This window comes from Chaetodon trifascialis, chromosome 7 (assembly GCF_039877785.1).
Source record: "Chaetodon trifascialis isolate fChaTrf1 chromosome 7, fChaTrf1.hap1, whole genome shotgun sequence".
NCBI classification, from domain to species: Eukaryota; Metazoa; Chordata; class Actinopteri; order Chaetodontiformes; family Chaetodontidae; genus Chaetodon; species Chaetodon trifascialis.
Window position 1 is genome coordinate 4,183,551 of NC_092062.1, and position 24,466 is coordinate 4,208,016.

General features: G+C 40.7%; 1 protein-coding gene across 3 annotated transcripts in view; it reads left to right on the top strand.

Annotated features, from left to right (window-relative positions):
* The first annotated feature begins 2,067 nt into the window (after positions 1-2,067).
* ascc3 (activating signal cointegrator 1 complex subunit 3) overlaps positions 2,068-24,466 on the top strand; it is a 180,058-nt gene continuing 157,659 nt past the window's right edge. Inside the window, exons 1-4 of one of the 3 annotated variants that reach the window (XM_070966215.1) lie at positions 2,068-2,159; positions 3,452-3,596; positions 15,581-15,731; positions 22,118-22,695. In XM_070966215.1, coding sequence (XP_070822316.1) covers positions 3,507-3,596; positions 15,581-15,731; positions 22,118-22,695 — 819 coding nt within the window. In that variant the 5' untranslated portion in view covers positions 2,068-2,159; positions 3,452-3,506. Of the gene's footprint in view, positions 2,160-3,451; positions 3,597-15,580; positions 15,732-22,117; positions 22,696-24,466 lie in introns of those variants that run through there. The other 2 variants (XM_070966216.1, XM_070966217.1) reach the window with 2 other exon arrangements.

A 24,466-nucleotide genomic window follows, 5' to 3' on the forward strand; every position in this document is an offset into this window, starting at 1 on the left:
AGACAATTTAGATTGGTCTGGCATCTCTAACTACAGACCAATTTCCTAACAGCTGAACGACAGCTGACAGTGTATTTGAGAAATTCCAGTCTATGTTACCACTTGGCAATATTGTTACAAATTGTAACATCAATTTCCATAATTACGATACCCAGCTTTATATGTCTGTCAGCTCAAATGACTACAGCTCTATCAGCAGCTTAATTTTATGCATTTCAGACATCAGCTTGTGGATGACTCAGAACTTTTTTATAGTTAAATCGAGACAATACAGAAATCTTTGTTATTGGAGCAAAAGCTGAGAGAGAGAAACTGTGTGAACACCTAAATCTACTTACACTAAACACTCAGGTACAGGTGGTTACATGGACACTAACGATGCATTTATGGTCAATAATGTGATTAAGGCATTAGTCTGATTAAGGTTGTAGTGACTTGGCTGGCAAAACAAGAAACCTGCAAGCTACTGAGGGACTGATATACCGGTAATTGCCTGATTGACACGTCTCCTTTTCCCACATGTAAAGTGAATAATTCACAGTCCAAATGTGCATGGAGCCATACGTAAGTATATTTATTTACACATCAAAGACCTGTTGCAGACGGCGATCGTTTACTTACATCTGTAATAACTTGCATGAAAACAAACATTATTACGATGACGATGCTTACGCAGACGACAGTCAAAAACTGTTTGCCTCTACTAGCTATCAGTACACCTGAGTGTGATTAGTGCAACACCTATTTGAACATTCCCATACTCCACATACCACCTACTGGGCAATAGTGCAATCTAACAAAGGTGTTTCCATGATTTGGCAGTTCTTTGAAATCCTGCTTAAGTGCTACTTGTTGTTATTTGGCTTTTGTGTAGAACTGTGCGTACCATTAGTTTCTGCATCCGTCTGCGTCAAGTTACACTTCCATTATCAGCAAAAAGGGCGACATGTTTAAAAATATCCGAATTGCGAAGTTTCTTCTGCTGACCAAAAATGCTGTTTTTTCAGTCCCGCTGCCATCTTTCACGTGACGTTTATGATGTCACTTCCTGTACATGCACAATGTGGCTAGAGGGAAAGAAATGCAAGAGGGAAAGTAAAATCTTTAGGCCTTTGTTAATTATGGCCCAAAACTCTGGAACAGCCTCTCTGAAGGTCTTAGACACATATTAACATTGCTTTCTCCTGGTGTCTTTTCTTTTTACCTGAAGGCTGTTTTATCTATTCTCATTCTGCTGCTTAAATTCAATTTTATTTTTACTTTATTTCATTTTCCTTGTTTTTATCATACCTTATTATTTATTACAATTAGAATTACATTTTGTTTTTGTTATGTTAAGCACTTTGTGCTGGATTGGATTGTGCTATATAAATACAGTTTTTTATTTATTATTATTATTATTATTATTATTATTATTATTATTATTATTATTATTATTATTATTATTATTTGTCTTCTTCAATAAACTCCAGATCGCACCAGTGGACGTTGCTGAGACAGACAAATCAGCGATGATGTATTGCTGAAACAGAGGCAGGTCTGGAACAAAGTTAATTTTTTCTATTTTTTCCTGATTTGTTTGTCTCTAAACTACCCTTTTAGTGTAAGAAGGCTTGAAAGATATGTGCCTTGTGAATGCAACATCCAGTGTCCACTTCGGTGACTGTGGGGCGAAAGAATAGGTCGTAATCTGTTCTTACGTTCACTTATCCTACTGTATGGGAATCAAGGCTCGCAACTCGCAAGGCTCCTAAAGGGCCGTGCCAGTGGCGAAACCCATGTGACACAGGTACAGAAAATTCATCTCCGGCGGGGTGTCTTGGTGAACCGTCTCTGTTTATTGTTTCCTGATTCCTCAGTTACAACATAAGCTGTGCGTCGCAACTGTCTTCATCAACGGACTGTCTCGTGTTGAATTCGAGGACCGACTTCGAACACATCGGCTCAGTGTCTGTCCGTTTAAGTAAAAGCGAACCTTGTGTAACGTGCACTACTCTGTGTTTATGGGTGATGTAGTCATTTTAGCCCTACCCCATTTCAAGTGTTAGCCGGAAAACTACAATACCCAGAGCTCGTACTATGCAAGCAAGTTCTGTTGACATCTTACGGTGGGCTATTCACACGCGCCCAAGTCTTGATTCAGCAGGACGCTTCAGAAGGTACCTATCGATGTTTTACGATGTCTGCCATAGTTCATTTGTCTGGATGCGTTTTTGTTGACAGGTCTTCACAATGCTAAAGCTAATAGGGATGTGGAAGTGGCAGCCAGCCTGTCAAGCTAACACTAGCTAGCAACAAAAAAGTCATTGCTCAGCGTGAGTGAGCGTCTTTCACTTTGTTGTGTTTGAAGTTCGTAAAAGTGGAGGACGACCACGTATAATAATTTTAACGTTGCAATATAAAACGTTAGATACAGCGCATTGGCTCCGGCACGCGCCCTGTTCTGCTGTCTGTGGAGAATAACGTTAGGTCTTTAAACGCACCTGACTTGTTATCACAGTAACTGTGGCAACGTGTTATGACCCAGAAAATCATTTCCGATCTCAGACACGTCCGTAGTGTCCAGCAGTCAGTTTGGCACATACTTTTCAGCAAGTAAACTTAGTTCTTCCAATAATTCGACGTTTATTACTGGCCTCCCAACCTCTCCAACCAACATCAAATAAGACAAGATGAAATAAGATAAGATACCACTTAAGTAATCTGCATAGGGGAAATTAAAATTGCACATGGACCGAGAATTGCACATCGTTTTAGTAAAGTGTTTTTTTAGACTTGGTACGAAAAAATAAAAAGGAAATGTAATATTGAAGAAAATATGCAATATTGCACCAGATATTGCATGGATAAAAACACACAGTAGTGCACAACAGTAAGTATGTAAACACAGTGCTGCATTAAACGATACAAGTGTTGAACAGTCTGATCGCTGTTGGAATGAAGGACCTGCTGTAATGTTCCTTCTCACAGAGGGGATGCAGCAGTCTGCTGCTGAAGGGTCTGCTTAGGGCCCCCAGCGTCTCATACAGGGGGTGGGATGGGTTGTCCATGATTGACGTCAGCTTGGTTAACATCCTAACATCCATCCATAATGTTCCTGCCTTGCAGATACGGCTGTTATAGTCAAATATTTAACTGCTCAGAGGTGTTTTTGTGGTGCTCATTGTTTTGCTAAATACACCAAAAGACCATAACGGTGTGTTAGATTTGCTAATATGCTCCCACCTTTTGAGTGTCATTCTCGTTTAGTAAGGCAACTGTAAACTGACAGTCTTAATGGAGACACATGCCCATTGATAAGCTATGCCATGTTGTCATGTAGAGCCACACTGCCATCACATTTGAGTTCACCTTATGCATCTGTCTGTCTGTCTGTCTGTCTGTCTGTCTGTCTGTCTGTCTGTCTTTCTGTCTATCTATCTGTCTGTCTGTCTGTCTGCCTGCCTGTCAGTCAGTCATAGAAACAAGCTGGGAAACCAGTGTATGGATTAAAGCATCAGAGAACAATGTCTCCTCCACGGCTCACAGGTGCACTGCGCTCCTTCTCCAATGTCAGCAAGAAGGAGGACTTCACTGAACAGCTCTATGATTTGAAGGTGAGGCCAGCAAGTGGACAGTTGGAAACTGGTATTGCAGCAATAAAATGTTACATTTATAAGTGCAGAATATATAGAAAAAAGAAGCTGCACTTGTTTCTTATTCTGCTTTAATATTTAAGTATTCTTTTCCACCATCGAACAACTACTGGATGTGATGCTGAATTTCATGTTGCATGAGGAAATCAATGAAGGGACGTAAGATTAAGATTTTTACTTTATTGATCACTGCACACACGCCATGTTCTTGTTCTGTCATTCCTCCGCGGCAGACCAAGGGCAGTGGGCTGATCCACCAAGGCATTATGCACCTTTATTCAAGTGAATAGAAATTTTGTGCTCCCTGATGTCAGTCTTATTTCCAGTTACTCGCCTTTACTCTCCTGTTACTCCTTCATATCTCAGCATTACAAGCAATGGTAGTAGTGGCGAAGTCTCAAATTTCTTTTGTCTCACACTATATGTTGTCATATCTACCAAGTTGTAAGCAGAAGTAAGCTTTTGAGGAGCAAAAAAGCCATTGTTCTTGTGTTGTGTAATACTTCAGGGGAGAATCTGTCAGTACTTTAATCATTCTCAGTCAAATGATGATCTATATTTGATTCAGTTTCAAATCTCAGTGTGCCAATTAGATAAGAAAAAGTACTCAATCAATATAGTATTGCACTTACATAAAGCTGAAGGACTCAGATAAAACAGATTAAATAATGGATGGTTGAAGCAAAACAGCAGAGGTCGAGAATGCTTAACTTTTCGTCAGGTTATGCTTTTTCATAACTGTTTTGTAAGAAGTGTTGTTTTACTAGGGGTGGGCAGAATACTGGTTTTATCACTGTCACCAGTGTGATGTCATGTCCTTACACAGATTTTGCAATACTATCATTATCGTGATAACAGTTTTATCACATAAAATATAACATGCTTTACTCTGGCTGAGATAACATGCAGGCAGAGGGCTACGTAAGTACTCACTGAACTGGTGGTACACCCCCAAATTATTATTTTCCTCTTGATAGCTCCAGCTTTTTTAACTTGAAGATTGGAAGATAATATTATGAGCAGTGCATGCTAATTTATCAGTTGTTGACTGCCAGCATCAACACAAGAGTCTTCATCACTCTCACCTCCAAGGAAGTGCAGAGTGGATTAACTTGTACACTCACAGTTGTACTTACATGATATACTTTTTCTGCCAAAGTATATTATGTCAGTATGTGTGTCTGCCAGTGCTGGGCAGTAGAAGCAGTAAAAGCAGCAGTGTTACTACTTTAACTACATTTCTCAGTAGCGTGATGCTAGTCGTTCTGAATCAAGTAGCTATTCAGTACCTCACCTCTTTTATTGATCAAGTCATGCCGTAGCATCCACACAAGGTACATTTCCCAAAGTGTTTCTGAAGCTCAAACACAGCGGAGGTGTCTGCGGCAGTCTGAAATAGTACTGCATGGTACAGTAATGACGCCACCGCCATACACGGACATGTGATCAAATTTTGAGTCAACAGTTTGTCCAGCACTTGAGTCTAAATTTAGCATACCCACACAGACATACACACATGCACACACATACATACACACACTCTAGACACTTGCTTGTTATTATTATTATTAGTATTATTGGTTTGTTGTCATGGTACTGGTTTTGGAGCAGTGAGGGCAGAGAGCACAGCTTATTGGTTAATTAGCAACCTAACATTTTTTGCCTGTCAATCTGTTTGACAGTTTTATTGATTACTGATATAGCAGTTGCTGGTTCAATGTAAAAAAAAAAAAATACATGTATCTAGGGCTGGGCGATATGGCTGAAAACTCTATTGCGATAGAAGTGTTTTATATTGGTCGATATCGATAATTATTGACATTTTTTATGACCTATTTAAAATAAGGACTAGGAGAAAAATACATTCAGTTTAAACATTTTTATTTTAAATGTAACCTTCCTCTGATTATAATCCCCTCAGCTATCAAGGCAAAAGAAAAGGAAATGTCAACACAACCATGGAAAACACTCAAATAATAAATGTAAAAAAAAGTGTAAAAATGTAAACAGAGAGAAACCTGAGAACTTTTTTTCTGCAGGTTTAGTGCAGAAAGTTCACAGGCTGATTCACTTTCTGGTGAATAAAATGTTTTCAGATATGTGCAGTGTTTTGGAAACATAGCAGAAACTGAGGTGGACTTGACATCTGTAACATACAAACAAACAGACAAACAAACAAACAAACATGATAGACAGTACAGTAACACTGACTGAACTATAAAACCAGCCTAGACATATGAACAACTTCAGTCACTCTTCTTACTCTAAACATACATGAACTATTCAATTATATTTTTATTGCAAGTGTGCTTAAGAAAAAAAAAAAAAGTACGTGTAAGAGATGTTTGTAACCTGGCTTCTCCACAGTGCTCAGTGAAGCATGTCTTTAGCTATATGATATGCCGCTGCCTCCGTTACATCTTTGTGCCTTTTAGATGATTTGTCATCAGGCACTGAAGCAGATACCTCTGCATGGTGGTCTGCTGCTTGTGCGGTGGTGCTGCGGTTGGCAGACGTTGGTGAATATGGCTGTGCTCCAAAGAATGAGCGCGGCCAAGGTGGTTTGTGGTGTTACCGGTCTTGGTGGGGACGACAGTCTTGAATAAGTTACAGACCACATTGGTCTGACTACGGTCCGACTTAAACAATCCAAAAAACTCCATACTGGCGAGCTGACTTTCCCTGTTTTATCGACAATTTCTTCGCTCGCTGCAGGGCTTACTTTCTAATTCTCATCTCACTCCTCACGGAGCATCACACACGAGACAACAAGATGGCGTAACCGAACTTGATACTGTTACATGATTGGCATGTCAGCGTCTCTCTCACTGATCAGTGATTACTCCCTACGTTGCTCAGTTACCTGAGAGCGAGTGCCTTTGTTCATGCAACCAGGGGCGGAGCTACGGGTGGGCATGGACGGGCGTACGCCCGCCCAGATTGACAGCTTGCCCGCCCAGTCAGAAATTCAAATAAAAAGAAATTAAATAAAACGATTTTCATAGTTATGTCCCATATTATTAAAAACTCACTTGTTTGGGTCTCTGGTGCTGCCACACACATACAAAGTGTGAAACAAGACCGTCCGCGCTTTTTTGAGTGAGATACGGATCTCTGTCAGGACCCTGCCTACAGCTTCCACACAAGGCATTTGAATTTGGCGCTCGGTGTCTCTCCACCCAGCGCCACCTTCCCACAGATCCGCTGTTAGGTTATGGAAAGCACTGTGTTATGAATCATGTCCAGGCGTTGTTCTGTTATTGGCTGTAAAGAGGAGCACAAATCGCTCCATCGGCTCCCAGCCGACAGAAGAGCACCGTGGATTGAATTCATTTTTCAAGGCATGGAGGTGCGTGCCATGAACTTTTTTTTTTTTTTTCTTCATTAATAGTAAAGGTGCATTAACTGCGTTCACATGTGTTTCCTCCACTCCAGCCATCCACTTCGTTCAGGACGACAGGGCGATTTCTCTTCCTTCCTTCAAACTCCATTTAAACTGCATGTTTACAGCCCAGTTTAATAATAATAATAATAATAATAATGATAATAATAATAATCGGGGATTAAGCGCCAAACCCCCTATTAGGTAGGTGCTGAACACTTTCTACCATAACACAGTAGTGATGTGTTGGTCATGTGTCGGATTGAAGTAAACGATTGGAGCCAGAGAGCGAGCCGCTTTGGGCTTTTTTTTTGTTTTGTTTTCGTATTTTTCTCGACTTTTTTTCCATTCAAGCCGCACGTGATTGGTCAAATACTTAATGGGTGGTGGCTTCAGAGTGTGTGTGTGCAAAATTGACACACTTTATCAATTTTGGCGAAGTGGTGATCAGGCCCGCCCAGATTTAATCCACGCCCGCCCATCGGTCACGTTCTGCATCCGCCACTGCATGCAACCAACCTCGCTTCGCAACTTCAGGTTTCTTCCGATGAAGAAAAAAAAATTATTGAATGTTTTATCGAACGCATTTTTTATTGATATTGATGACTTGTCTATTGCGAGACATATCGCTATTGTTTTATCACCCAACCCTACATGTATCTCAGATTTCTCTGAGCTTTGATGTAGTGAAGCTTCATTTTATGTATCTTAGCTCACTATACTTTCCAAGTAGTCTTCCCAACACTAGTGCAGTTGATTAACTCTTGTACTTATATCATATACTTTGGGTTTTCTGCCACACAGATGCTGAGATGCCTAATTCCCCTCTACTGACTCTGAGAATGACTCACATTACACTTAATAATGAGCCAATTTTACGTGGCAGATTACTCTTTCCAGGATACATGTATGCCTACACCTTAATTTCATTCCCATTTAACATCCATTTTTTATCCCTTTTTCTTTTCCAAGATGTGTGTTTTGAGTGGAGTATCCCTTTTATTTTTGTGATACAGTGATATAATACCATCACTGTAGAAAACAAACAAACCAAAAAATACTGTGGTATAAATGTTAGGTCATAGCATTGCCCACACTGGAAATAAAAAATTGTAGGTGTTCTGAATAGCCAAAAAAAGAAAGAAATAGTTCTGAAAAGAATGAAAAGAGGCAGAGAGATGGTGTGTGTGGTCAAAGGAGACTACAGCGCGTGTGTTCACAGTAATTAGGAACATTTCATAGAGTGCAACAGTGTGGCTCTTTGATGTGTTTTTAATAGTTTTGGATACATACACAATACTCATTTATTGGATCGATTAATTGTTGGCTTTGAACTTTTGATGACTGTAAGACAAACCTTGAATATTGCTCACGTTATCGCGTATCCCATCAATGTATGACTAAATTCATAAAAACTAAATTACTCATATATGTTCACTCAGATTAATGAAGTCAGCATATTTTCCCACACTAAATGTTATACGAGACAGAAATGTGTCCTGCTTTGACACTGACTGGAGGGTTCTATCTTTGGCATCAAGTACAGCAGATTGTTTTTCTTCCAAATCTGTGAGCAAGCAAGTAATGTGATTTTGCATGTTACTTGTATTACGGAAATATTTTATCTTTGATGACACAGCTTGGCTCTTATCCAGCTCCCTTTTCCCCTCCACATGGAAAAATCCAAATGTTTTCATTTTGGTTGGATAAAAGATCCAAAAACACAAACACGAACACTGCTCGAGACTGTTTAAGTTTAAGAGTAAATTCAGCATCCAGTTACTGGCATGAGAAACAGCGGCTGTCATATTAGTGTGTGCGATTAGAGTTCAAGGTGCTAAACATCACTCACAGTGATGCTCAGTATGCATCTTTGGAGCAGAAGACACATTGCCACAAGGTCATGTTAATTTATACTCGATAACTTGTGAGAACATGTGTCACACACTACTGCTACTGTTGTTTTTGGACATACTGTTTTCCAGCATGTCCCGTACCACCACTGGTTGATGGATGATATATTTGTTGGCTCTATAAATAACTACGTGACGCATGAAAACCCTTCACAAGAAAAAGACTGAAAAACAGTAAAAGGAAAGAACAAAACACAAGTAAGAACAGACCTTAAAAACACAAAATTGCAAACACTAGACAGCACAAGGCCAAACAAAGGCCAGTTTGACTGAATGAGACTTTAGCTGCTTTTTAAAGCATCAATAGATACCAGTGAATGCAAGTCTATAGGAAGAGATTTCTGCAGTGTTGGAGCCACCACTGCAAGGCCATGACCACCTTTTGTTTTCTGTTGAGTGTGAGGGACAAACAGCCAGTCCTGGTCAGAGGACCTAAGTGACCTACTAGTGATATAAGGATGGAGCAAGTCAGAGGTGAACACAGGTGCCTGACCATGCAGGACTCCATAATGTGAAACAAGAATCTTAAATGTGAATGTAAATAAGATGAAACACGATGCGAGTCGCCCTGCTGGACCTGGTCCACAGCCTTGCAACAGCATTCTAGACTATTTGTAGATGGTCCAGAGATGACTTGCTGTGGCAGGTGAAAGAAGAAGAACAGTAGTCCTGCCAGAATAATATGAAAGCATGAATAATCATCTCTCGTTCAGGCTGTGATACAATAGACCTGAGTTTGGCAGTGTTTCTGTTTCTTCAATGGCAGAAACGTACAGGTCACTGATTATTTTATATGTTGAGCATACTGCATAGCTTGATTAAAGGACCCAGTACACTGAGCAACCTTGGAAGCTACACTATCTAAAGCAAAGACAAGTTTATCTGCATTTTAAGCTGAAATAGGTAAGATGGAGAAGAGAGCAGACTGAGCCTGAAAATTTGAACCAACACAAGTTCCACGTCACTCCCCCTCCCTCTCCGTTGCACTCATGCCCTGCCTCCAAGCCCCTCCTCCCTGCGGCGTCTGCGTGACTGCCGTGACAACCAGTAACGTTAGCCTTAGCATCGGAAACAAGCTAACTCTGCCCAGCCGCTAGATCACAGTGGCTAACATGCCGTATGCGCTGTGGAGTGTTACTGTAACAATCACCATATTAGCTCTGTGGTTATTTGTTGTCTTAGCCGTATATGCGGTTGTTGGCGGCGGCGGTATGGGCAGTTTCTCCTTTGGGGGTGGCTGTTGCTCCGCCATAGCTTTCACTAGCCTCCTGACGCCGCTCACAGAGCTGTTTGACTTAGCAGCAGCCAGCAGCATGAGCAAAGGGAGGGGGCGGTTTGCAGTGTGTGTGAGTAGTGATTGACAGATGTCAGACATTCCCTCAGATGCTCCTCTGGCTCTGATTGGTTGTTTTGTGTCGGGCGCGGTGGATTCTTGCAAATTGCAGTAGGTGGGACCAATGGAGCCGTTTTTTTTCACAGATTAGATGTTTCATGTACTGCTGTCTGGGCATAGGGACAGTTTTAGCAAATATGACAAAAAATTACTTTTATACGTTACCTACTGCAGCTTTAACTGTAAAAAGTTATTTGCCATCCAGTCCTTAAGGGCAGCCAATTGTACAGAACGGTCAGTTTGTCAGTCTCATCGGGCTTAAGAGACAGTTGGGTATCTTCAGTGTAACAGTGAAAAGAAATACCTTTTAAATCTGCTAATAATATGGCCTGAGGGAAGCAAATATGAAGCAAATAACACAGGACCCTGAGGCACACAACAGGAAAGAGCAGTGGTTTCATACATGTAGGAACCAAGTGAAACAGAAAATGTTCTATCAGCCACTGCCACTTTTGTCATCACTGCCTCAGCCTTTCAGTGAGGATGCTGTGATCTGTAGTAGCAAAAGCTGTGCTAACATCCAGCAGCACCACCACAGAGCATTCACCCACATCAGAAGACATCATTATGTCATTGGAGACGAGCTGTTTCAGTGTTGTACTCAGTCAAGACAGACGTGAGCAACAATTTTCTCTAATGTTTTTGAGATAAAAGGCAGCTTCAATAAGAGCCTATCATTTTTAGAAGGGATGGATCAAGGTTAGGTCCCCCCCCCCCAGAAGAGGGTGAACGATTATGATCTTCTGATCGCTTACTCCTCTTAAAATATGCCCTGGACACAACCAGATTGCAGGGAGCACCTTAAAATAGAGATCAGGCATGGACCAGTAGACCCAAGTACATTTTGACCATGGGCATTGGTAAAATATATACAGGGCTTGAGGAAGGTTTCATACTGGCTGCGAGGTCATTGAGGTCTTTCAAGGAAGGTTTGATAGAGAGAGTAGAGAGTAGAAGATGGGATGATGCTAGTCATTACTCTTATCCACAAAAAATGAGAGAAAGTTACTGCAAACCCTATTTGAAAAGATAGGCTCATCAGCAGGTGCAGGGTTGACTGCTAATGGTGTCAAAAAGGGCTTTAGTGTTGCGTTTACTGGAGGAAATTAGGTTGGCAAAGTAAGAACACTTTGCATCCTTAACGATATTAACACTAAAAACTCAGATACAAAGTTAGCTACTGCAGTAGTGCAGTAGTGAGAAGCCATGAGAGTGTGTCCCAGATCCCCAGGCAGCACAGGCTAAGAGCATGGAAGAGAATGTTAGTATGTATGAAATTCTGTCGTTGACTATCAAAATATACCAGATGCTCCAGCATATGCCAGATGTTGAGCACAAAAACTTAATGTTAGATACCTGCAGTGAATAAAAAGATCGACTTAGAGAAAACTGTGTCAATGCTAGATTTGTTATCAGCTGCAGGGGATCACAAAAAGAGACTGTGCACACCTGCTCATGATTTTATTTTTCTCTAAATTATTATTGGCGTAGCAACGTGATGCATTTTCCATCCAAAGCCAACAGTCTGCCACCTCTGTCAGCTGTCGCCAACTCACGCACTGAAACTCCAAACAATTGTCATAAAAAAATAGTTCATGAAGCCTGACAAACTTTGGTGCTCGTCATTACACCAGCCGTAAACATGCAGTCACACCGTCAGCTTTTTAACTTCAGCTAACCTTACCCTATCCATTGGTTGAAAAAAGTAGTGAAGGGTTGTTGAATGAGAGAGACAAACTGCAAATACTCAGATAAAGTACAAATACCTCAATTTGTTTTTCTTAAAGATGCTAGATATGGCTAGTTGATTATGTACTCTGCATTGCCAGGTGCATGTTGACATGTTGGCAGTGCGACAAGGTCTAAACCAGTGGCTCTCAAACAGCATGCGTGGCTCATGACCCTGCTCTCATTCCCAGAGCATCAAATGTGGATGCTTTGTCCTTCGGTGTCTCATACTGGAAATGCGCTTTAGTGTTTGAGACACAGCAGGCTTTCAAGTAATTGAGTCTAAACCCATCCTTGGTAATTTTCAAACTAGTTCTTTTCTTTCCTTTATTTCATTAGTAATATTATTGTTTGCCAAATTTTATTTGGCATTAATAAAAAAAATTACATTGTGATAAGAGTAATGATAACACGTGTTAAAGAGTCTACTTTGCACAGATGTGGCCTGCTTTTGGTGTGCCTTGGGCACAAAAACTTTGAAAACCACTGCTTCAAACAACAGTGACAGTGTCACCTTTTAGTTGATTTGACCAACACTGATATGCTGACGTGAAGTCATTTGTTAGTTATGTTTTTGTCCACCTGATAAATGTCCAGTATTCATCCTCTTTTTATGTCCATTTTGGTCTCCAACTCCTGAGGGAAATATCTGTCTGTTTTGCTGATAAACGCTCAACTATGCACACAAGCTAGTTGCTAACTATGTCTGCTGTATGGTGCTGGGTGGGTAGTGTACAGTAGGTTTCACAAAGTTAAAATTGATATAAACATATTGATTAAAGGTGCATTAAATAATCAATTATCAAAATATTTGCTGATAAATTTTCTCTTGATTGACTAGTACTTGAATATCTAATATATTCTGTTATTTGAGACCAGTTATCACAGTTAAATTTTGATAAATTCACAGGCCTGAGCACGCTTTCCAGCTTGAATCCAGTGCTGTATTTGCTGTATGTGCTGTATGCTGATAAAGCCTGACAGAGGTCTCGCCAACAGCAAACTGGTGCTGTATTAAATGTATTGAGAGCCATTCCGTCCTCTGGTGTACTTTTCAATTTAACATGTTTTTTTGGAGGTGTGTGTACATGTTTTTCTCGGATTTCACACAAACCATGGTATGTATGTAAACTAGTGCTGTCAGGCGATTAAAAAAATTAATCTAATTAATTACGGGATTTGTAATTAATTAATCTAATTAATCGCATTTTAATCTCATGTCTGCTAAAGGTCCCCAAATAAAGAATTAGAATTTTAGGACATTACAATTCACTGACATTCACATTACAGCTGGTGAATTCTTTTCATCACTGTAGTTCTCGACGGTAGCTGGAAATTAGAGTCAGATGACGCTATCTGAAACGCCTCTTTCAGGCCCTCGTCTTCCACGATTGAAATCGGCCTGCAATCAGCAGCAACCCACTTTGCGATTGAGTTTGTCAGTTTTTCTGTCGTGGCTTTGCTCATTCGTTTTCCTAACTCAGCAAGTGTGGGTTGGCAGAGTGAGCTCACGGTAGCACTAGCGGCACTAGCAGCAACTACATGTTTAGCGTTTAAATGATAATTCAGGCTGGAGCTGCTACGGTGATAGGAAAATTCTTTTTTACACAAGGTACAAATCACTGCGTTCTTGTTAATAGTCCCGTCTTTGTTCTTTTTATAAATAAACTTGCCGTTCAATGGTCCAAGTAGGCTTGCCTTGCTCTCCGGTGTCGCATCCATGTCTGTTGTCACCCGGCTTTTGACTAGTAGCGCAGGTAGGATGCAGCCTACGGGTCACTCAAAGGGCCAAATTTAAAATGCTTGCGCATTGACTTGCCACTCATGATTAATTGCGTTAATTTTTATAGCGCGTTAATTTGCAGCGTAATTAATCAATCTAATTAACGCGTTAAACTGACAGCCCTAATGTAAACTAGAATGGTTTTAAGAGTATATAGTGGACATCAGACATTTCTGAGAAAGAAGTACAACTCTCATCTAGACAATATCTGAGTGGGTTCTTCTGGGTTGGATCCTCCATTTTCACTAGCTTGCTTGTAAATGTTTGTACATATGTGTTTCATGTTCTTTTTTTTTTTTTTTATTTTGCTACCATGCCAATCATACCATCAAAATTCAATCTTCAGTGTTTTCACTTTATGTACGTGATGTCTCTCAGAGCAGTAGCCTCTTCCTAACCTTGAAATGAAATTGGAAGCATTATTCAGCCACTCATGCAGAAAAAGTGCTTGACTGGTGACCTGTCCAGGTGGCTCCAGCCCTTACAACTGTCCAAAGGATAAGTGGATATAGGTTAATGGATGTATATTATACAGTATATTCAATGGCAAAGAAATTGTGTTAGAATTCTATGAGAACTTCTAGAGAATTTAGTGGTGTATTCAGATGTAAACACAGAATCATAACTGTGAGAACTCTAACTTAATATCTCTCCATTGAAGTTGTCTTAATTAAAGCAGAACATTAAAATAATTCATAGGAAATCTATTAGGAGATTCCCCTAATGATTCAGTTCCAAAATGACAAAATTTGCTCTGTTTATGAGGAAAGGAAAATAATCTCAAGATTCTTTAAGGGGCACTCAATCATCCATCCATCCATTTTCTATGCCGCTTATCCTTTCGGGGTCACCGGGGGGGGGGGTATCTCGGCTGTCAACGGGCGGGAGGCGGGGTACACCCTCGACTGGTTGCCAGCCGATCGCAGGACACAAACAACCATTCACGCTCACACTCACACCTAGTGGCAATTTAGTCACCAATTAACCTAATGAGCATGTTTTTGGTCTGTGAGAGGAAGCCGGAGTACCTGGAGAGAACCCACGCATGCACGGGAAGAACATGCAAACTTCACACAGAATATGCAAACTTCACACCCAACCCGGGAATCGAACCGGCGACCTTCTTGCTGTGAGGCATGCGCACTACCTGCAGCATACCTACCAGCACTCAATCAATTTTACTCATCAAAGTTGGTTTACTATTCATGAGAAGTTCTACTCGATCTCAGACTATTGTTGCATATTGTCTTCTGTCACTCTGTTGGAGTTTTGTCAAGTCTGAGAAAATAGAGCTTCAGTTTGAATTATTTAAAGTACATGTTGAAAATTTGCTGGCTAGCAACCACTGGCACATTTACAGGAAAGCCTTGTGTGCCTGTCCTTCATCCACACATGAAAAAAATGGAATTTCTTTAAGAATTTCTTTCTTAAGTGGGATAAAAGGCAAAATACTTCTGCTATGTTTCTTTAGTTTGATCATGATGGATTGGGATCATTTCTGCTTGAAGACATGCCAGAGAAGGCGTTGATTAATTTTACAGCAAATATGTAAGATTAACTGCACAATATCAGTGACTGACAACAGTGACAGCACAACATCTTGTTTTTACAAAATATCTGCACAATATATCAGCAGACTGTCAGGTACATTGGTTTTATCCAAGGGTATGTGAGCAGTTAGCTTAGCACTTTGAGTATTACTGTTCTCTTTCTTGAAATGCTTTTTTTCTGTGTGACTCTTGTTAGACCAAACGGCTGAAGAGATGGGAGCTGTTTGCCAGAGAGGGCCTGACGTGGCAGAAGATTGTCCATTTCTGCACTGAGCATCAGGACAAAGCTAAGCAGCAAGCTGCCAGCCAGGATCTGAAGAGCCTCCTACTGGCAGCCAAACAGATTGGTCAGTAACTCCTCAGCCTCAAATACATTGGAATTTCTTTCAGTCTATTTTCATGTGTTTGTGTTACACTGATGAACAGTTAAAAATAACAGAATGCTGTTTTTAGACTGCTTCTCTAAAAATGATTATGATACACTTACCAGTCAGTGAAATTATGCTGTTGTTTATATGCCTTTGATAGACAAGGGTTAGAAGTCATTGTGATCTTTAGCAAATTTTCCTCTTAAAGGAAAGTATGCTATAACACAGGTGGTTTTAGTTATGTCTGATCTATATGGACACCATTAACATCCAGTAAGTTTCTGGCAATAACCCACTCTCTACCGCCAACCTTTGACCCATGGGAGTGCCATGAAATTCCACTGAGTGCCAAGTATTGAGAGTCAGACATTTCTGTGACTTACTAAGTAAGTGCTGAGTCAATGATATTACCCAAAAACCCTACTAAGCCTAAAATCATATTATAGAGGTGCACTTGGCATTTGGCATAGGTATTAAAAACAACCAAAGACACTGGAATGGACATCGGAAAAGGAAAAGAAAAAAGAATTATGTCACATAGTGTCAATGTGTTGATGTTGCAAACTGCTGAGAAATGTATTCTAAACCTTCCATGTACAAACAGCAACGTGTGATATAATAACCGTAGGAATCTGTTAAAGCTCACAAGGAAAATTATATGCCTCAGGTATATTCCTCTTGATATAAACTGCATGAATACTACCACACATACTTCACCATGTGTACATATAAAACAATACATATATTTATAAAGGATTTTCAGTTTAATATAGTGCATGGCTCCCTAATACTGTTGTTTTTTGAAAAGTATGCTACAGCTGCCTGCAGTGACTTTATCAGAATCAGAATTAGAATTGGCTTTATTGACCAATGTTTATACAAGGAATTTGACTCAAGTTTAAACATTGCAGTCAATATACAGTGTACTTACATCTGGGAAAAAAGACTGAACAATAAGTTCAGTAGTGCAAAATTATAAAATAAACAATGAAAAATATCTACAAAGAATGATCAGGCAGTTCAGTGATCTGCAGCGGCTAACAGAGCATAGAAGTTGGAACAGTTTGTGTCCAGGATGTGAGGGGTCTGCAGTGATGTGTCCTGCCTTTGTCCTCAGTCTGGAGGTGTAAGTCCTGAATGGAGGGCAGGTTGGCACCAATGATTTCCTCAGCAGTCCTTATAGTCCGTTGTTTCCTCTTGTCCTGTTTTGTGGCAGACCCAAACCAGATGATGATGGATGTTCATAGAACAGACTGAATTATTCCTGTGTAGAACTGGATCAGCAGCTGTTGGAGCAGTTTGAACTTCCTGACATGATGCAGGAAGGCCGTCTTTGTGATGATTGAGGCTAGAGTTGGGCGGTATCCAAATTTTGATACCGTCAAACTTTCCCCACATTTTCCCGTGACTAATTAAAAATCACTTTGCAGGGCAGGGTGACATGCGTGCAGTTCAGACGGTCAATGCTCACGCTAAGAAGCACCAGTCCTAACTTGTAGCATACCAGAATGACAGGGAGAAACTCAGTTAAATGCCTCTACCAAGCATTGCCACCCAAACGACACATAATTCATACCCCATGAAATTATATGCGCATGTAACGAAAACACGAGAATAGCGCACGTCAAAGGTAAGGCATTTGCTGATTTCACCACTTCACGCAAACCTCAAAAGCCTGGTATGATATGAAAGCAGAGAGTCTGATGATCATGAAGATGTCTGTCTCCTCACTGTGCGACGAAAACTCGAGCTAGCAGCCACAGAGTAGCAGAAAAAAACTTGGCTAAATCATAAAGTACGTTTTACCTTTGCTGTTTTGTGGTCAAAAGTTATATTCCAGCCCGAAAAAATGCTGCTAATGTCTCCTCCTATGACTTTGTGTTAGTTTGAGATCAATACTGAAAGTCCTGCTTGTTTACATAAAGAGGAGGTGGTATCTAGAGTGGAGGGAGCGCTCTTCATGCAATAACCTATCTCTGGGCTTACTTCCTTATGGATCATCATTGGCTTTTCTATGGTGAATTTGAGCGGGTTGCTGAGCTATTGACCGGCGTAACTACGCAGTTAGTTTCACTGCTGTGTCTCATGAATGAGCAGAGAGCTCACAGAGGACTCTGCTGAGCAGCCTGAAGTGTTATTTTACTGTTTTATTTGCATTTCGTCCTTTACTAAGAGCTAAGAACAATAGCAATCGCCTGGACATACCTGTGTTAAAAAATGTGTACGACTGCTCGGGTTCATTCTTAACATGCACAGTCACCTTTTCCTCGAGTAAAAATTCAACCAGATACATCGTTATGATGATGCTACAATTATGTTACGCCCCTATAGACCTATATGCGCAGCATTTTTTTTAATGACGGTTATGAAACTGATACTATTGCTATTTTTAGATACCACGGGATACCTTATTACCAGATTACGGCGCAACCCTAATTGAGGCTATGTTTGAAGTCCACCTTAGGTCCTGGGAGGTACTGGATCCCAGAAACCTGAAGGTTTCCTCAGTGGAAACAGTGTTGAAACAGTGTTGTTGAGGATGGTGGTGGGGGCCGTGTTGAGAGGCTTTCCTTGAAGTCCTCTGTCATCTCTACAGTTTTGAGTGTGTTCAGTTCCAGGTTGTTCTGACTGCACCAGAGGACCAGCTGTTCGACCTCCCGTCTGTATGCAGACTCATCACTGTTTCTGATGGGGCCAGTGACCATCGTGTTGCCTGTAAACTTCAGGAGTTTAACAGACAGGTCTCCTGAGGTGCAGTCTTTTAGTGTAGAGGGAAGCAGGGGGGACAGCACACATCCCTGGGGGGCTCCAGTGCTGAGGGTCCATGTGCTGGATGTGATTTTCCCAAGCCTCACTGTCTGCTTTCTGTCTGTCAGAAAGTTTGTTGTCAACTGACAGGTGGAGTCTGGCGCAGTGAGCTGGGTGAATTTTGATTGGAGCATTTCTGGGACGATGGTGTTAAACACAGAGTTGAAGTCCACAAATGGCATCATTGTGCAATATATAGAAAGCTTTGAGATTTGCATCACTTTGCCTTTCCTAATGTTGCTTGTGAACCAGCCATAGCCTAGCAAGCTAATTAAATAATGCCTGAGACCTTGGTGAAAGTTGTATGAGAGCTCAAATTTCTTGGGGTGCATAAATCTCTGTATCGTGCTCCTTTCCTTTTTTCCACTCTAAAATTGTACAAACCAAGAATGGTCCACTAATCTTCCCTAAAATGTTTAAAAGAATGTTTCATCTTTAACTCTCAGTTTATCGTCTACTCCCTTGACTATTCAAGGGAGTATCACGTTTTTTTTACCTCCGAGTCATTTGATTTTGAGTATCTGCTGATACCCGAGTCCCGATCCGATACTTCTATAAAACATTATGAAATGAACTAAGAGCAAAGAATAAGATCCAGGATGTCCCTTATTTTTATTTATTTATTTTTTTACCAATGGCTCTTATATTAACATGTAACACTTATGCACAAGCGTGCACTTCATGCACGCGGAGGCGTGAACCGTCCGACGCGAAGCGTCCAACGTGATTGAATGGACTTCGCTTTCATTTCTGATAATGGACACCTCGAAGAGCATTATCCCACTTATACCATGGTCACTTACGGAAGAAATAAATAATTAATCAATTATTAATATGTTAATGTTGTTTTTTTTACCGTTAAAATCTTAAGTTTTTCACAAGAAGCGCCTGAGTGGACTATTTAGTATCTCTCGTTGTGACATGTTGCCAAGGTAACCGGCTCTGGCCACAGAACCTGCAGCTCGGTCGGCTGCAGCTGTTATATTAGGCCTAATCAGTGGAGGGAAGTGAGATGATTTCTTAACGTTATGTTACGTGATACAAAGTATCATTTCAGACGGCAAGTGCACCTTTTACTGCTTGTGTGTGTCCTCTACTGTCTTGCCGTTGTGATTAATAAACTGTGAAACAACGTATGTTAACGTATGTTCTGAGTTTCTGTTGCCACGGTTACCAACTAGTGTTTGAGCCAGTGCAATAATTTAGAACAATCGGGCTATTTGACCGGAACTTTTTTATAGGTGTCCACAACACTTTTTAACGGACACCCGGCAGCCAATCAGAATCGAGTATTCACCCAGACCATGGTATAAAGACTCAGTAGTCTAGTCTTAAAACAAATAGCTGCTTAACTTAAAATAGGCATCAAAATATCAAATGCAAACAAATGAGCAAATAAAAGTGACTGTTATCAAGTAGCCTAAGACCAGTATTGTACTTTTTGGAACTGCACTCTTAACTCGTATTCTCAGTGCAGTGTATTGAAAACTGCAGTGCAGTGTATTGAGGTGTCGTATCAAGTTGTGGTGTTAAAAGCAGCTTTGTCCTTCCCACCTCTCGAGATCCCGAGCTTCAAAACAAGCTGCTGCGTGCTGCCCTGTTCCGTGCACAGACGCGGCCTGTAAACATTGGTAGTTAATAAATACTATTTTATTCTCATTTATTTTGAATCACTATCCCATATATTGTAAATGTGATTAAAAATAACAATAAATATACATATGTATCTATATTATTTATCCGATACCTGATCGGGACATAATGTCCGATACAATTGAGTCTGCAGCCACGCAATTGGCCCCGATTTCCGATCACGTGATCGGATTGGGACAACCCTAATTCACAGTAGCAGAAATTTGGACCAGGGGTGCCTAAATTGTTTTATGTCAATGCAGGGATACCTGGTGCAACCCAAACCATTCGTATCACCTGCCCATTCTCATATGAGCAAAAATAACATTTTTTCAAGTGCTTGGTGTCAGTAACAGGACATGGTGACAAACTTGAGCTGAAATCTGGAAAGAATACAAAGCTGGTCTTTGGCAGGAGAATGCATGTTTCTCAGTCATTGGAAATGCTAGTTTATAGTTTCAGTAGACAACTGGATGAACATATAATTAGTTCATCAAGGTTTATTTAAAGTACAGGAACATACAGAAATAGTGTGTGGTTTTTTTTTTAGATGTGTCAACTTTGAAAATGCTCACCAACAAATGAAAAGACTTCAGAGATGTAAACAGGTTCTTGACAGCATGCTGTAGGCCTACATGCTGTAATCCACCCTCTATGACTTGAAGTGTTAACTGAACTTCACAAGTCAATTATGGACCTCTCCCGTGAAAGCCTGATGATTTTCATTTAGTTTGCTTTTCACTCTCTTCATGACAGAATTTTTTTTCTCACTCTCCAGTAAAGAGTAACAGTATTTGTTGTTGTAATGCTCTCCAATGCTTTTATGTGTTGAACCTGCCCTCAGTCAGTGTGACTGGATCCAAATAAAGAAGTTGCTCTTAAGCACATGCTGGAGAGGATGAAAGCAGCCATTCTGCTCTGCTACGTGCAGCAACGAGTCTAATGCTTCCAGACCATTTTAATTGGTTTAAATCCTTTTCATCTGTTTCTGCTTCCCTCTGCCTCTCCAACCTTCTTCACTCTATTCTCCTTCTGTCCCTCTGACATTTTTTCCTCTAATTGGACAATTACTCTGTTTTCTTTTTTGTTAAGTGCAGTTCTGGTTAAGCATGAATTGTTTGGAATATTATTTAAATGAGGTGCAACGATCTTAAACAGTGAGCTCATGCTGGAGCCTTTACTGCTGAGAAGAACAGCTGCTGATTCTTCTCTTGAGCTATGAATAGGGCAAAGCTCAGATTTAATGGGCATACAAAAGAGAACTCCTATCTAGATACCATTAATGACAACCGACAAGGTGAAGGTGATTGTTGCAGCGATCCTAATAATCCTTATCATTAAAATGATGATTTGTACACCAGCTTTAATTGTCGCTTCAGATGGAATTTGTGCTATTTGGGCTGGACGTAACTATTAGGCAAGTATGGCGACTGACTCAATGGCACCCCTAACCATTAGATTTATTGTGATGTTTAGATATAATACAAGTTTGTTTCCTGTGGATTGCATATTGAATTCAAAAGCCTGTGTATTCTAATAATTTATACTTGAGACAATATTGCTGACAGAAACATAACATTAGAGAATGCAAGATGCTTCTTATTAGTGCAACAAGTAAAACGACTTCTTTTTTAGACTCATTTCAGTCATAAAAAATAGGTTGTCGAAGATTTGTTGTCATGGTTTAAATTGACAAAATTAGGAGTGGTATTAAGCACATTATTTCCCCGCTGACATGCAGTGGAGTCACTAAGTACATTTACTCAAGTACTGTAGTATTTGAGTAAATATACTTTCTCCACCACTGCTTTATACCAAAATTCTTGATGAGGAAAACAGTGTGAAAAAGCCCTGATGTGTGGATTTGCCCAGGCCACCAAGTATCATGAAATCAAAGTAAAAATCTGTTGTGCTTTGTTTCACAGTGGGGACTGAACATGGTCAAGAGGCCATTGAAAGTGCTGCCGTCTTTCTGTTTGAGACCTTCCACAACAAAGACCATGTGGGCACAGAGGAGACCCGGGCCATTAAACAGATGTTCGGCCCCTTCCCTTCATCTGGAGCTGAAGCCTCCTGTGCCTCTGTGGCTCAGCTGGTGGCTTCACTCGGAGACTCCCATGTAGAGGACTTTATCCAGACCCAGAGCTCTCGTCACAACCCTCAACGAGGCTCCACTTTTGGGCGCAACATCACCTTCTCATATGACTGCTACACTCTGGACCCACTCGAGGACCTGCCCTGCTCTGGCATCCATGAGGAGAAAGTAAGCCTAGACTTTATCAACTTCTTAAACAACCAGCAGAGCGGGAGGAAGATCACCGGTGTGGAAGAGGTGTCCAGCTCAATAAGATCTCTGAGCTCTGTGGATGGAGCCATTCTTAGAAGAGAGGTAGAGAAGTATCTGAATGGAGGCAACATGATCTCATCCAGCCCAGAGGAGCTGTGCACCTCCCTGTTTGAAATGCTGGCCTCCCACAAGAGCGACGATGAGCTGCAGAATGAGGTTTGTGTCACTAGGAAATCCAGTATTTATATATTAGTTTAGTAGATTAGTTAGTTAGTTAGTTAGTTAGTTTCTGATAGGAATTTACCGATACCAAAAACTCATGGTACGATAATACCTCGATAAAGACCACGATTCAGTGTTCATTGCAATATTTTAAGAAAAGAAAGAAAGAAAAATGACATGAAAAAAATGCCCTTTTTTTAATAAATTAGTTCATACAGCATTTTTTATTCATATAATTTTTTTTTTAACTTGAAGAGCTTCTGCTTTCCTTCTTTTGTAAAATAAAATAAAAGTAGCCTGTCATGACTTAAACATGTGAAAAAATTGACATGAATTGTCTGTGGCAATGAATGATTGAACCGTGTACAATTTCAAAACAAAAACAATGCAGCAGTCACTGGCACACTCTCCTGGAGATAACAGTGACTATATTTACATCAATATTCGGGTTATGGTCAATATTCCGGTTTCTGAAACATTCGGAATAACCTGTTTACATGCGTGAGCAAACAAGGTTTACAAGCAAGCAAGGATAATGAACAGCCCGGGGCCGGTAGCAGGCGCCTTTGTTTGGTGTTGGTACTGACCCAGCACCAGTACTTGACACTATTCTGTCTCACTTTCTTCATTAATGGAAGGCGAGAATGTGAAGAAATAGGAAATGGAGCCGGAGCTGTGCCATGCTACCTGCACTCAAAAGACCAAGATTCCTTGCAAATAGAACATGTGCAGAACACAAATTAATGTTCTGTTTGGTGGGATATTCCGATAGGCGTATACTGACCAAATATTCGGGTTAGAAAAGGAGTAACCCAGGGGTCATATTGGGGTTTTTAAAAACCCGAATGTGAGCATATTGGGGTTTTTCAAAAGGGTTATTGGTGTTTATATGGCTGTGCACAACCGGGTTATTGCTGATATTCCGGTTATGAAAGGGTTACTTGACTGCATGTAAATGCAATGACTGATGAACCTGATGCAGAATCACAACCATTATATAAAGATGCTCCACTTGTCTTTCACCTCCTGTTTGAATCGAGTCTGCTGTCCCTCTCCTTGTGTCCTGTTGTGTGGATGGAGATGCAAAGTAGACTCTTGTTTTAGCCTTCCTTCCTAGCACAGTACGTAGTTCTATCTGTTCACATGAGAGAATGTAGCCTAGGGGTAGCTGGCCCATAGTGGGCGATAGTGCACCGCCCTCCTTAAGCCACACGAGAAAAAGAGAGAGAAAAGAGTTTATTTTGCCGGTCTAAGTCTTAATATTATTGTCCAATCAGCAGCCTGAATATTGCTGTGACATTCAGCAGCCTGAATATCACTTTCCAACCAGAAACCCCGTCCTCTCGGGACGATTTCATTCAGATTGAAAATTGCCCCAGGCGCTCTCATAGACTTACATGTTGAGATTTTTTTTTTTTTTTGAGTTTTTGGACCCTACAATTAATTTCTATGGGCTCCGGGAGGGCTTGCCCCAACGTGATTTCGTCATATGCACTGATGCAAGCTCGGACGACACGCGCACGTGTCGGGACTCGGGAGACTGCAAGATCAACATGGCTAGCAACTATAACATTGGCTTTGCTTTCCATGGAGAGAAAACTTGTCAGGAACATGCCTGATTTCAGTGAGAGGGTAACTGATCACTGCCCTGCGACCCCCTCCCCGCCCCCCGACAATGGATGGAGGGTAATTGATCACTTTGCCTGGTTGAAAGAGAGGCGAGCAAAATTTCGGTACAAGTGAGGAGTGAGTGTGTTATTAAATG